Source organism: Cnephaeus nilssonii (assembly GCF_951640355.1).
Source record: "Cnephaeus nilssonii genome assembly, chromosome: 20".
Taxonomy (NCBI): Eukaryota; Metazoa; Chordata; class Mammalia; order Chiroptera; family Vespertilionidae; genus Cnephaeus; species Cnephaeus nilssonii.
The window spans coordinates 1,779,076-1,793,363 of record NC_137091.1 but is presented as its reverse complement, the minus strand read 5'-3'; the positions used below and the strand labels follow the sequence as shown (position 1 = coordinate 1,793,363).

General features: G+C 39.1%; 1 protein-coding gene across 3 annotated transcripts in view; it reads left to right on the top strand.

Annotated features, from left to right (window-relative positions):
* RSPRY1 (ring finger and SPRY domain containing 1) overlaps positions 1 to 14,288 on the top strand; it is a 32,334-nt gene that overhangs the window by 4,008 nt on the left and 14,038 nt on the right. For 2 of the 3 annotated variants that reach the window (XM_079800020.1, XM_079800022.1), the window contains exons 2-6: positions 7,158 to 7,662; positions 10,735 to 10,787; positions 11,485 to 11,597; positions 12,626 to 12,752; positions 13,790 to 13,848. In XM_079800020.1, the coding sequence (XP_079656146.1) occupies positions 7,313 to 7,662; positions 10,735 to 10,787; positions 11,485 to 11,597; positions 12,626 to 12,752; positions 13,790 to 13,848 (702 nt within the window). In that variant the 5' untranslated portion in view covers positions 7,158 to 7,312. Of the gene's footprint in view, positions 1 to 3,858; positions 3,902 to 7,157; positions 7,663 to 10,734; positions 10,788 to 11,484; positions 11,598 to 12,625; positions 12,753 to 13,789; positions 13,849 to 14,288 lie in introns of those variants that run through there. The other variant, XM_079800021.1, reaches the window with a different exon arrangement.

The window sequence follows — 14,288 nt, the reverse complement described above, 5'->3', positions numbered from 1 at the left end:
GGAGAGGCCTGCTCCCGATGAACTGATGATGCTTTCCCGGGAGGCTTCTCAGCGTGTGTTACCTTATGGGCCGGGCACTCCGGTGTTGTCTATTGCGGTCCTTCGTCTCTTTGCCAAGAGCTTGAGGGACCTTTTTTTTTTTCATCTCTGCTCAGTGCCTGGCATGTGAGCATTATAATCATATTTATTGAATGTGTTTTGTTTTTCAAAGTGATAAGTATTTTGGAAACATTCTCTACTTTTACAGATTATAGAATAAATTCACTTAATGTCATTATTGAATACCTTTTAGCTTCTGGGTGTCCAACTGAGTGTTTTCAAACACCATTTTACGTAGATTTCATTAAGGAAAGTGTTGCTACCCATGCTGTTTATACACTTTGTTTGCTTCTCTTAACGGTAAAGAGTTTTCTATACTAGAAAAACCCTATCCTTCAGCTTATGAATCACCTGTTTAAATAACACATCTGTATGATTTCCTATTATTTTGTCTCCTGGGGGAACAATCCCAAGCACTGAGAGTGTTATGTTTTTCTCCTTTGTGCTGCAGCCATCATTAGCACTTACCTCAGTTCTTCTGTAGTGTTTCCTTTTTGGGTCCAAGGCAAAATTTTCAGTCTTGAGACCTGGCAGGGATTATTTACTTCTCCTTTTTTTCTTTCTTTCTTCTTTTTTTTTTTTTTTTAACTATTATTTGCTTCTGGGAATTTCTTAATCTATCCCAGCCCTAAATTTTAACTTTTAATACATTTTTTGAATGCTGAAAAGATTTGTCTTTTCTCTTTTGTACTGTTTCATATCAGACTGTATTCTATAATTAATTATTTTTTTTTTATGAGAAAGAATCATTGATCTGCTGCCTCCTGCACATCCCCCACTGGGGATCAAGCCCACAACACGCCCACCTATGAACCAGGAGGTCACGGTTCAATTCCCAGTCAGGGCACATGCCTGGGTTGGATAGATATGTGATAAAGCAAGTATAGTAAAATGTTAATGGTAAAATCCAGCTGGTGGGTATGTAGGTGTTCACTGTAAAATTCAACTTTGCTGTGTGTATGAAATTTTCATAATAAAAATGGGGGCTAATAAACATGCACAAAGAACTATCACTTTTAATACTATCTTAGGAAAACATCCAAAACATTTTCTAATGAGAGAAAATCATGAACTAGTGCATTACATATTGTTACTTTTTATGCTCTGAGATTTAGCCTTGACTGGTGAGAAGTGGATTGGAAAAAAACGCTGCATCCTGCAACACTATTTGGGAATGATAAAGTGAAGATGACAGCAACAGTAATTTCATGCCCACAGTTTGGTTTTTATTCCTATGGTCATTTATTTAACCAGCCTCTCCTTTCTTGGCAACATAATCCTGAAGTCTTATTTTCAGAGAAAAGAAAGTGTTCTTAATGTCACTGAGCTGTATTCTGATCGAATGCAAGCAAATATTTGAAGAGCTGAATCATTGATTCCTGGACCATTTGTTAGAGAGGAGTAGGCAAGTTGGCCAGATGTCTCTTGTGGTGAGGTGTTGATGATGGTAGAGGTCTGTATTTTGAGTACCAGACCTCGTTGCTTTAACACAAAACTTACTGAGAACCCAAGTTTGATTTTTTTTCCCCTCTCAGAGCAGCTTTATAAAATATATAAAATACAAAAATCTAATAAATCATAAATAACACAGAAGGAGAAGGAATAGTCTTTACTTTCTTCTTAAAGAAGAGTCAGTCCTAGCCGGTGTGGCTCCACTGGTCGGAGCTTCATCCCATACACTAAAAGGTGGCAGGTTCCATTCCCTGTCAAGACATGCACAAGGTTGCGCACTTGATCCTGGTCAGGGCATGGGGGGGGGGGGGGGGGGCAACTGATCAGTGTTTCACATCAACATTTCTCTCCCTTCCTCTCTCTAAAATCAATTAAAAAATAGAAGAAATCAAAATTAATACTACTCTTCAGAGAAATAGATTCACAAAGGAAATGCTTGATTATAACTATGCTCTTGCAGAAAAATTGCTATGAACAATATAATGATTTAAAAAGCATTGCTATTTAGATGGTGAGAAGTCTTTCTACTACGCAATGGCATCCAGTGGTATCATCATCATTAATACAATCGATAATTGCCATATCAGTTGATGATTGCCATGGCCGCAGATTTAATAGTTGTGTATGTTTAAATTTTGTGACTAGCTTGTCTTTGGTCTCAAATGGACTTGACTGCCCATCTAATGCTAAGTAGTCTTCAAAGTTAAGGTGAAGGATCTAGGCATTACAGGTTTACATAATCTCTAGTCTTATTCATTTTCTCTTTCATTCAGTCTGTCAATATTGCCCAAGAGCAAGGTACCATCTAGGTTCATTATGATGCTCCATAGGGTAGATCTGGTGAGAAATAAGGGGAGCTGTTTTATTCATTGTGTTGATATGCATTGTACATAATGACTAATGGATGTAACTGTGGTCTAGTAGGTATTTTGGCTGACCACTCCAAAGATAATCACTATTCATTTTCCTGGGAAGAAGGTTAACTTTCTTGAACCCAGAAGAATCACCCATTCGTGTTTCAGTTTGTCCCTTCATTCAGTCAGTAGTAGGTCCTGCCTGCTGTGTCAGTTCTTCGTTAGATTCTATATGCAGTGATTTCCAGACCTGGTCCCAACACAATGACCTGGGGAGTTTTTGGTGTGTTTTTTTTTTAATTGTTTTTATTGATTTTTTAGAGAGAAAGGAAGGGAGAGGGAAAGAGATAGAAACATCATCGGCTGCCTCCTGCACGCCCCCCACAGGGGATCGAGCCCACAACCTGGGCATGTGCTCTGACCAAGAATCAAACTGGCGGCCTCTTGGTTCCATGTCCAACAGGTTAGCTACACCAGCCGGGCATCACCAGGGGAGCTTTTAAGAAAGCACTTGCTTGGACCACATCCTAGAAATTCTGACTCTGGCTATTTGGAGTGGAACCAGGAATTAGCAAAAGAAGTGCCTAAGGGCTTTGAATGCTCATCACCTTTGGGATGATTAAGCTACAGTCCCTCCCAGGTGCAGTCTAGAAGTATAGCTAAGTGAAGGTTATTTCAGTACAAGGTGGATGAACTCTGGAAAAGATAAACTGTTTAGTTATCTTCGTGCTCTTAAGTCAAGTCTTACTCCAGAGTCCCACCTCCCAGATTATTTTGTTACCTTGGATTAGCTAGGTCTCATTTTCTAAGAACATCTTGCATTTGGGATCCTTTAAGTATAGGCACTGTGCCATTTGTTTTACAGGCACTGTTTGATTTAAACCTCACTGTAGCACTGTGAGCTGTAAGAACTACTCCTCTCTCCCTGTCTGTAAAGTGTGTCTATAGTCAGGGTAATTAGAATGCTTAGTTGTCAACATTGCAGGCTGGGCCCTGTGCCCGTCTTTCCGACTGCAAAGCCCCTCCCTGTGCTGTCTGTCGGTGGCCTCTGCATCCTGTACCAGCTCTGGAGGCTGAGTGTTGCTGTCTTAAAACAATGGTCCACAGAATGCTTTTGGAATGAGGTAAAGCTCTCTAAAGAGGAATTGTTTAACTTCACTGCCCAGGCATTTGCCTGAAGTATTTATTCGCAGTTTGTTCTCTGAGAAAAGCATCGGAGTGACAGCCCTTTCCAGAGGAAGACTAGGTTCTCGGTGCTGCAGAAGTCTGAAGATCATGCACTCTGCTTATTTATGGCCTGCCTTTGGCTGTCACTTCAAACGCACTCGCTAATGCTCATTTCAGAACATTTCAAAAGATAATAGCTCGTATTTTTTCCTTGTATGTTTTATAGCCTTACCTTTGAAATGCCTCACAGCTTCTCCCACCTGTGAAATGCCTCACAGCTTCTCCCATCTCTTCTTTACACCGGGTCTTTACAGCTAGTTCTTTAAAAAGTAAGTCTGGTTTTGAAATATTTGAAAACTTTTTTTTAAACTTATTTTTCTTCTCTGACAAATTTTGTAGTTGACATCATTTTCTGGGCCAAATAAGGAAAGTGACTTAGAAGAAATTGACCCAAGCTACACTTGAGTTCAATTTAGAAATAGACAAAAAAAAAACAAAACACAAAACAGTTTTGGTCTTCTCACCTCCAAATTTAGTCATATTTTGAAAAATGCCTATTTGTATGTATTGGATATCTTCCATTTACTTTGAGACTATACTAAATGGAGAGCTGCATAGATTAATTATTCTGCATTCAGTTTACTAATAATATAAGCATTATCGAAAAAGTTTTGGATAGAATAAAATTTAAAAATTTGTGATCCAACCACTTTTTAACTCACTGCTTTCCTCACAAGCACTCCCAACACTTTCTTCTTTCTTATTCTGAATAGCTTTACAAGTGTTGACATTTTCTTTGGATTAAAAAATCCACATTATTAACCGGTTAATAGTTAATCCGCACTAGTAACCGGTTAATGATTAATTCACATTTTTAACCCGTTAATGGTTAATCCCCATTTTAACTGGTTGTTAATCTGAATTATTAACCAGTTAATAACTAATCTGCATTATTAACCAGTTAATAGTTAATTGCATTATTAACCGTAATAATGCGGATTTTGTAATCAAAGAAAACACGGTAATTTCAAAAGAAACATCAAGTGCTTTATTCAAAGTAATGTCCATTGCTACCTACACATTTCCCCCATCTTTCAGGTAATTTGTGGGTACCGTCCCAATAGAACTTTTCTTGTTTTGAGGCGGACCATTCAGAGACCCAATTTTCCACTTCTTCCTACGTTTTTTGAAGTGCTGCTCAGAAAGTGCGTGTGCCATCGATCGGAACAAGTGGTCATCTGAAGGAGCAATACAACAAAATAGCATACATATCAACTCTCATATATATCAACATATGTGTAACTCCATCTATTGAAAAAAATCCGCATTATTAACTGGTACACCTAGTACACACAAACTTTCTATCTCCATCTTATCTGTCTCTTTCTTCAAGCCCCACTCCCATTTATGAGCGATAATTAAACTGGACATATGTTTAAAATGATTTGTTGCAAATCTGTTCAAATAATGGAAGTAATTTTTCTCTTGTTTCTAATCCCACCAAATTATACATTTAATTTATATTTATTCCTGAGCCATTACTCAATATCAGAGGACTTAATTGTAAGTAAGCAAATGTTTCATTCTTTCTGTGTCCATTTGAGTCTTAATGGGTCCTAGTTTCCAGGTCTCGGCATGATTTTTTACTTTTTGCTACCAGCCCCATGTCAGTCTCCTGCTTCTAAATCTTTCTTTCTAGACCTAACCAGATTTTCAGTTCAATGAAGAGCTAGTTCTGTCATTAGGTTTTCAGTGATAAACGTACTGTGTGGGATGAGAATGGCCATCCGTGAATTTTTGGAGGACAGGGACCTGCCTTGTTCTCCCAGTGCCAGCATGGTGCCTGACCCAGGTGCTTGGTCAGTATTTTCAAAAACAAATGGTGCATCCTTATTCTTGGCTTTGTAGCAGCTATGTTGTACAACAAACTGATCATTGTGGAAATGCAACCTTGTTGCATCTGCCTTTCCCCAAACTGAATCTGGCTTAGATAACAGAAAAACTTTGTAACTACCTGTATGATTTCTGTAAATTCTCAAGAGCCTCTATGGGAAACCACTGTAGTTTGGGTAATTTAAGTGGAACGCTCTATCCTTTTATTCTTCTTGATATCAAACAGGTGCTATCACAATTTTATCATACTTTTTAAAATATATATTTTATTGATTTTGTACAGAGAGGAAGGGAGAGGGATAGAGAGTTAGAAACATCGATGAGCCGAAACCGGTTTGGCTCAGTGGATAGAGCGTCGGCCTGCGGACTGAGAGGTCCCAGGTTTGATTCCGGTCAGGGGCATGTACCTTGGTTGCGGGCACATCCCCAGTGGGGGTGTGCAGGAGGCGGCTGATCGATGTTTCTATCTCATCGATGTTTCTAACTCTCTATCCCTCTCCCTTCCTCTCTGTAAAAAATCAATAAAATATATTTTTTTAAAAAAAGAAAAGAAACATCGATGAGAGAGAAACATCGATCAGCTGCCTCCTGCACACCTCCCACTGGGGATGTGCCTGCAACCAAGGTACGTGCCCTTGACCAGAATCGAACCTGGGACCCTTCAGTCATCAGGCCAACGCTCTACCCACTGAGCCAAACCGGTTTCGGCTATCATACTTTTTTAACAACAAACCTCTGTAATTAGATATTTTATTTGAAACATTAAATTTTCTCATACATGTAAAGTAAGAAAGGAGGCAATTCATTTTTTATCCAAGAAAGGAACCCTTGAACAACTGTACACATTTTTCTTTTTTCTTTTTTTTTTTTAAATATATCTTTATTGATTTCAGAGAGGAAGGGAGAGGGAAAGAGAGATAGAAACATCAATGATGAGAGAGAATCATTGATTGGCTGCCTCCCGCACATCCCCTAATGGGGATCAAGCCCGCAACCCAGGCATGTGCCCTTGACCGGAATCGAACCTGGAACCTTCCAGTCCGCAGGCTGATGCTCTATCCACTGAGCCAAACCAGCTAGGGCTGTACACATTTTTCTAATGTAGTTCTGTATATAGAACCACACATACTTAAAAAAAAAAATCAATGGTAACTCCGGTGGTTTACAAGGATATGGTTTAGCAATCAATTTCATAATGTAACTAGTGACCCAGTGCGTGAAATCGTGCGGCCCTGCCCACCAGTGTGTACCCCGCCCACCTGCCCTCCGCCCCACCTTGACACCCTAACTCAGTGGTTCTCAACCTTTCTAATGCCGAGACCCTTTAATACAGTTTCTCATGTTGTGGTGACCCCCAAACATAAAATTATTTTCGTTGCTACTTCATAACTGTAATTTTGCTACTGGTATGAATCGTAATGTAAATATCTGTGTTTTCCGATGGTCTTAGGCTCTACAGCAGCGGTTCTCAACCTGTGGGTCAGGCTTTTTATAATATAGGATAATAAAAATTATTGATTGTTAATTCTCTCATGCAGAGATACCTCTTTGAGTCAGAAACGTATAAAAATAACCAAAGATGATTCTTCATTGTAATCCCACTGTCTATGAAATCAAACTAGAAAAGTTTGAGTCATTGAATAGCCACAAACCTTTGGTTCATTTTATTTTTGTTTTTTCTATTTCTTTTAGAACTGCTGCTGGCTGACCAGGATTCCCTGTAATTGAGAATGTTGGAGGTCAACTCTGTACCTTTCTTCAGCATTCAGTTGTTAAAAACAGATAGGATGCAAGTGTCTCCACCCTGGATTATGAAAGCAGTACTTGGACAACTGAAAACTGTCTAAATGATTGTCTTTGGTTGGGCCGTGTTCTTAGCGAGCAGAAGCCTTGGCCAGGGTCTGCTGTTGACTCTTGAGGAGCACATAGCCCACTTCCTGGGGACGGGAGGTGCTGCTGCCGCCATGGGGAATTCCTGCATCTGCCGCGATGACAGTGGGGCAGAGGATCGTGTTGACACCCAGCAGCAACAGGCCGAGAACAATGCAGTCCCCACTGTTGACATAAGGAACCAACCCCGGGATCCTGTTCGGCCACCGAGGAGGGGCCGAGGACCACACGAACCGCGGAGAAAGAAACAAAACGTCGATGGGTTAGTGCTGGACACACTGGCAGTCATACGGACTCTTGTAGATAAGTAAGTATCTGAGTACAGTCACCTTCTGCGCAGTGGAAAGTGTTCGGCCAGGAACCATAACTCTCGGACTCCTGCAGTTCACAGGATGTCTTCGCCAAGCCTGGAGCTCATAGAGCAAGGGAGAATATTTTACTTCTCCTCTGGTGGCAGAGAATATTTTACAGTTGGGTGGTTTTACTTACTAACATCTACTCCCAACTGGAAATGTCTAAATATTTCCTTTTTTTTTTTTCTTTTTTGTCAATCCTCACCCAAGGATATTTTTCCACTGATTTTTAGAGAGAGTGTAAGGGAGGGAGAGAGACAGAGAGAGAGAGAGAAACATCGATGTGAGAGAAATACGACAATTGGTTGCCTCCTGCACGTGCCCTGACCGGGGCCTGGGATGGAGCCTGCAACTGAGGTATGAGCCCTTGACCAGTATCAAACCAGGGACCCTTCAGTCCTCGGGCCAACACTCTATCCACTGAGCCCAAGTATTTAGTCTGACTAGGGCTGTCTAAATATTTCTATAGCAGAAAACACTAATTAAATCCATGGTCTTTATAGGGAATATAGTAAATATGAAGTGAGTTTGTATTGCAGGCTACAATAGGAAATGGTTTCACGAAGACTCACTTTTATCCTGACTACTCCTCTGACCAGAAATTCAGAGCATGGCTGCACGAAACTTGTGTTGGCAACATAAGAGCATAGATCAAGGAGTTCTCATCCTGCTCTCTTTTTTAATCTCCCTATTTGACCCTCTTAGATCCATTCGGGAAAATTGTAAGTTGAAACTGCAGGGCACACCTGTACCTATCTTGTGTTTCCCTCTGCTTTGTCTAACTCTTAAATACGACATCCCAGATTGAATAATGGTGAAATCAAAGGGCATTGTTCAAACTGAAAAAAATCTTTTAACTGAACCATACAGTTCAGTAGTTAGGAGCAAAAGTTTTCGAACTTTTGATGAACCATGATGGACCAAGATTCAATTCTAACCCAGCCCCTTCACTAGCTGCATGACACTGGTAAGTGATTTCTCTAAGCCTCAGGATTCTCATCTTTAAATGGGGAATAATGCCTTTCTTAGAGGGATTGTCATGAGATAATGATAATGCTTTTTATAAGTTATATCTGAATTGTTTTTCCTTCAAGCTCTGCTAGTAAATTTAGTTGTCTAAATATTTGATAATCACATTTTTAGAATGTGATTTTGTTTAGTCCCTCAAAAATCATAGCATAAAGCAAAGTATACCTGTACGTGTTATTTTGAGGTGGGTTTTTTGTTTTCCCTCGTAGAAAGAAATTTGTTTTGCACATCTTTTTAATGTATTTTTATTGATTTCAGAGAGGAAGGGAGATGGAGAGGAAGAGGGAGAGAGAGATGAAATGTCAATGATGAGAGAGAATCATCTATTGGCTGCCTCCTGCACGCCCCACACTATGGATCGAGCCCACAACCTAGGCATATGCCCTGACCAGGAATTGAACTGTGACCTCCTGGTTCACAGGTTGGCACTCAACCACTGAGCCATGCCAGCCAGGCTGTTCTGCACATCTTTTTATCTGCTATAGAACATGCTGGGGAAAGTGTTTCTTATATATATTCTCCATAGTAGTTCAGAAAGGCCTTCCTAAGTTCATTAAAACCAGCCTTTGCAGTAGTTCTGAATTAATTTAATGTAACCTTAATATATTTGTAGGACATACCTATTGAATAAATCTATGCCATTTACATCCTCCAAACTGAAGCAAGGGACTAGAAGCAGTTATATAAAATTTCTTCATGGTGAAATTTAAAACATACCATAAAATTGTTGTGAAAAGTTGTCCCTCCCAAATAAGGAAGTAAACCATAAGCAATGCTATTTAAGCCTGTTGGAAAAACCAATACAGAATAGACTTTGCCATATATTTTAAAAAGTGACTCAGAGAGTCTGGAGGCAAGGTAGGAGCTTTACATATTTTTTAAAAATATATCTTTTAGGGAGGGGTTTGGGATGGGAATTATGTGATACCATAATCAATAAAGAAATTTAAAAAAATATATATATATGTATATATATATATCTTTTACTGATTTCAGAGAGGAAGGGAAAGGGAGGGAGAGATAGAGACATCAGGGATGAGAGAGAATCACTCATCGGCTGCCTCCTGCAGGCCCCCTCACTGGGGATTGAGCCTGCAACCTGGGCATGTGCCCTGACCCGGAATCGAACCGTGACCTCCTAAGTTCACAGGTGGGGCTCAACCACTGAGCCCCACCAGCCAGGTGCAAGGTAGGAGCTTTATTTCCAAACTTCAGGAAAATGTTACAAATTCTAAGAGAACTTGCTGATAAAGCACATAATCCACTTCCATGAGGCAAGTGATGTACATTTGAGTAATCGGGTAGCTTGCACCTTAAACCTGTTGTGCTGAATTATAGTTACAACTCTTCTGAGAATAGAAAACTAAGGCAGGTGTAGAACAAATGTGAAGTGCCACGTTGGAGAATATAATGGCAAAGCAGGGTTCAGACAGTCTATAAACAGTGTCACATAGCTTGCTTTTTAGAAACTACTGAAGGAGAAGAATTTTATAGCCTATAAAGTTTATAAGGCTTATAAAACTAGACATGAAAGATAGACGGGCCTAGTAAGAATACACCTAAAAGGGTGTCTGCAGTTATAAAATGGTCTGTGTTTATTGTTCTCCTTGTTGCTTAGGAAAGGGTGACGTTGATCTGATAGGAGAGCACAGTTCTCAATATAGTGAGAGAGTTGCTGTAGCAAATACACTTTATTTTTATTTTTTAAAATCATTCTTTTTTTAAAAAATGTTTTTAATGATTTTAGAAAGAGGAAGGGAGAGTGAGAGAGAGAGAAACATCAATGATGAGAGAGAATCATCGATTGACTGCCTCCTGCACACCGATCCAGCCAGCAACCCGGGCATGTGCCCTGACCAGGAATCAAATAGTAACCTCCTGGTTGACAGGTGAATGATCAACCACTGAGCCAGCCAACCAGGTAGAGGGTAAACTTTTGTTTGGAATTGTCATTTCTCATTTCTTCAAGTCTGATGCCTTGAATGTTTGTTTTTCAGTGATCAGGAACCTCCCTATTCAATGATTACATTGCACGAAATGGCAGAAACAGGTATTTTTTTACGTTTTTTTTAAATACTTTCTAATGAATTAATGATTATGAAATTAACGATTATAAAGAAATGTGACCACTTTTTAAAAAAATAAAAGATCCCAAAAATACTTGACAGGTATGACAAAGAAAAAAAATCCCTTAGTATATGGAAATTTTCTTAGACAAGGGATAGGAAATGTATATTGCATCCTGAATATGTAGCTGTACCTCTCAGTAATAGTTTTATCTCATTGAAATTATTACCAGAAAATTTTTTTGGAATTGATGGGTCTTTGACCATAACTCTTCTAAAATGGGAAGGCTCATTTTTGTCCCTCAATTTGCTAAGTACAATTCTGAAAATAGAGCCAACTACTTCAGATACTTAATCTTCTTGGTTAACTCCTATGTCATAAATAAAATGCCAAAAACTTTTTAAATCATATTTTGAGAACCCAGGACCATAGCTTGAATTTCCTCCAAATAAAGCTGCCAAAAAATTACCAGACTCCTGTAAATTTGGATTCTTTGACTCTACCATGATTACTAGCAATTGATGACTATGTCCATGCCAGACGGTAGCTGCTAAAAAGTTACAGAATGAAGGCCAACAGTGTTTCTATTTTAATGTGAAGTCATCTTGGGTCATAGGTTATGTATTTTCACATTTTTAAAGTAGTGGCTCCATCGTGTAATCTTCTTGATTTGCTCTTAGATGAAGGATGGTTGGACGTTGTCCAGTCTTTAATTAGAGTTATTCCATTGGAAGATCCATTGGGACCAGCTGTTATAACATTGTTACTAGATGAATGTCCATTGCCCACTAAAGTAAGTTAATACTTATCTTTTATGAAACTATCATCTGTGCTTAAACACAGGATGAATGACCACAAAGAATATTTGATGTAATGCATTTCCTCTTTATGGTATCTGTTTTATTCAGTATTAATTCATTATATAAACTAATGAAGTGCTACATTCTCCTATCAATGGCTCACTATAAAGCTTTAGTTTAAAATTTTAAAAATGTTAAAAATGGAGGCATTTAATCTAAAATACAATCTTTGGAAACTAGGAGAGAGGAATCAGTTGTTGAGCTGATTTTCTTATATTTAAACAATTTCCTCGTAACAAAAATTTTACACATTTTCTATTAAGAAAAAAACTTATACTAAAAACACTTTTGAGTCTTATTCAAACATTAAAGATTGTATAACCTTGATTATCCCTTACATAGGACCGAAGTTCCAACTCTCATTGCCTTAGTCCATGTGTTCTATGGAATCCTTTTTTAAAATGCTGAGTTCTGGCATCTTTCATTTGTTTAAACCTCAGACCTTAAGGCCCAACATTGCAAAACAGTGTGGACAAAAGGGAAGAGTCTTTGGCCAAGTCACTGATGAATTGACTGTTGCTTAGGCTTATAAGAGGTTTGTTTTTATCCTAATTTGTCTCAAGAGCTCTGGTGAGATTTATTCTTGCTTGGTAAAAAAATAAAAAATTTTAAAGTAACTTTTTACTTCAACATCACTAGGCCCTGTTGTTATAAATTATAATGGCACTGGTAGATTTAGTCTACCCAAATGATTTCATGATTCGAGAGTATATAGCATATATCTGGTATGACTGTTACATTTTGAATGGAATAGAATTTAGCAATTTATGTGAGACAACTTTCAGGTTAATCAAATAATATTTCCCATCAATAATGATATATTGGGTAACCTTATATCATTTCTGTATGGTTATTCTGAGTTAACGCCTGATTATAGATTTTGCCTATGAGGATTATCTTGGACAGGGGGGGAAGCTAAGTAGTGTATTTATCAAATCCACTTGTTCATTTTTGTTTTTAGGATGCACTCCAGAAATTGACAGAAATTCTAAATTTAAATGGAGAAGTAGCCTGCCAGGACTCAGGTCATCCTGCCAAACACAGGAACACATCTGCTGTCCTGGGCTGCTTGGCCGAGAAACTAGCAGGTAACTCTGGGAAGCTCCACCGAGAAGTCTTAAGTTGTTTGGCAGTAAGGGGAAGGCTGCACTGCAGGGCTAACAAGTTACAATGGTACCAGAAAGAAGAATCTCCCCCCACCCACAAAAATGAGTGACAGGGATAATGAAAAAAATTACACAAAGGCCACGGAGGTAAATGCAATCTAATTAGGCTTTGAGGATTTTCAGAGGGAAATTTAAAAGAACGCGTAGTAAGTACTTGCTTTAAAATTAAGAATAGGAGAAAAGGCTGAACTTAGTATAATGTAAAGATTCTATATGTATGTATGTATGTAACATACATATGTGCACCTACTTTATAAAGTTTATCTAGGTGATAGAGACATAAAAGGTAGGGGGAAGAGAAAAAAGAACTTTAAATTGGAGCAGTTCCTGAGAAGAGAAACAGATATTTAATTTTTTTTTAAATATATATTTTATTGATTTTTTACAGAGAGGAAGGGAGAGGGATAGAGAGTTAGAAACATTGATGAGAGAGAAACATCGATCAGCTGCCTCCTGCACACTCCCCACTGGGTATGTGCCTGCAACCAAGGTACATGCCCTTGACCGGAATCGAACCTGGGACCCTTGAGTCCACAGGCCGACGCTCTGTCCACCGAGCCAAACCGGTTAGGGCCAGATATTTAATTTTTTATGAATAGTACCCATTTTAGGAAGGTTAGCGTTAAAGTACAGGGGACTAGCTCACTATGTCATATGTGGTGGAAGGAGCAATGGACTAGAAATCAGAACAAATGGGTGCTGGTTCATACTCTGCCATGTGCTCCCCAAGTGGCCTGGAGTAAGTCGCTTCACTTGGGGGACGCCGGGGGAGGGCTCAGTTGCTCATCTATGATTTGGGGATAGTACTAGTCCCTACCTCAGAGCGGGAGGCTTGAATAAGATCATGTGCAGGAGAGTGCTTGGTAAGAGTTCTACCAAAACTATTGTATTGTTACTAGTTACTGCTCAAAACTAACATGGCACATTTCATTACACCCAGTGTTTGTGTATTCATCTAGGTCCTGCAAGTATAGGGTTACTTAGCCCAGGAATACTGGAATATTTGCTGCAGTGTCTGGTAAGTGAGACATCGAAGCTGGTTATTCTTAGCCATTAGAATGGTGCATTTTTCTAAAATTGCCAGCTTAGCCATTGGCACAGAGAATGGAATCAGTTATAAATGTTATAAATTTTATTTGCAGGTGTTTCCTGAGTGCTTATTCCCTCCTGTGTTAAAAAAAAAAAAAAAATGAGGGTGGGATAGGAATTTATTACAAGCGAAAACAGCTGGGCTGGGCTGGTTTTAAATGCAGTCACAAGATAGCGGCTATGATTGACTTTGTGTGTGTGTGTCCTTAGCGTCTAGCAAATGGTAGTGGGGACCCCCTCTCCCCCCACCCCAGGGAAACAAAATTACATGGCATTCCAAACCAGGAAACCTGCAGGTCAGATTCCTAATGTATCTAAATCTCTAGTCCTCCTCCCCGCCGCTGTCACTAAGGCTCCTAGAACTTGTTG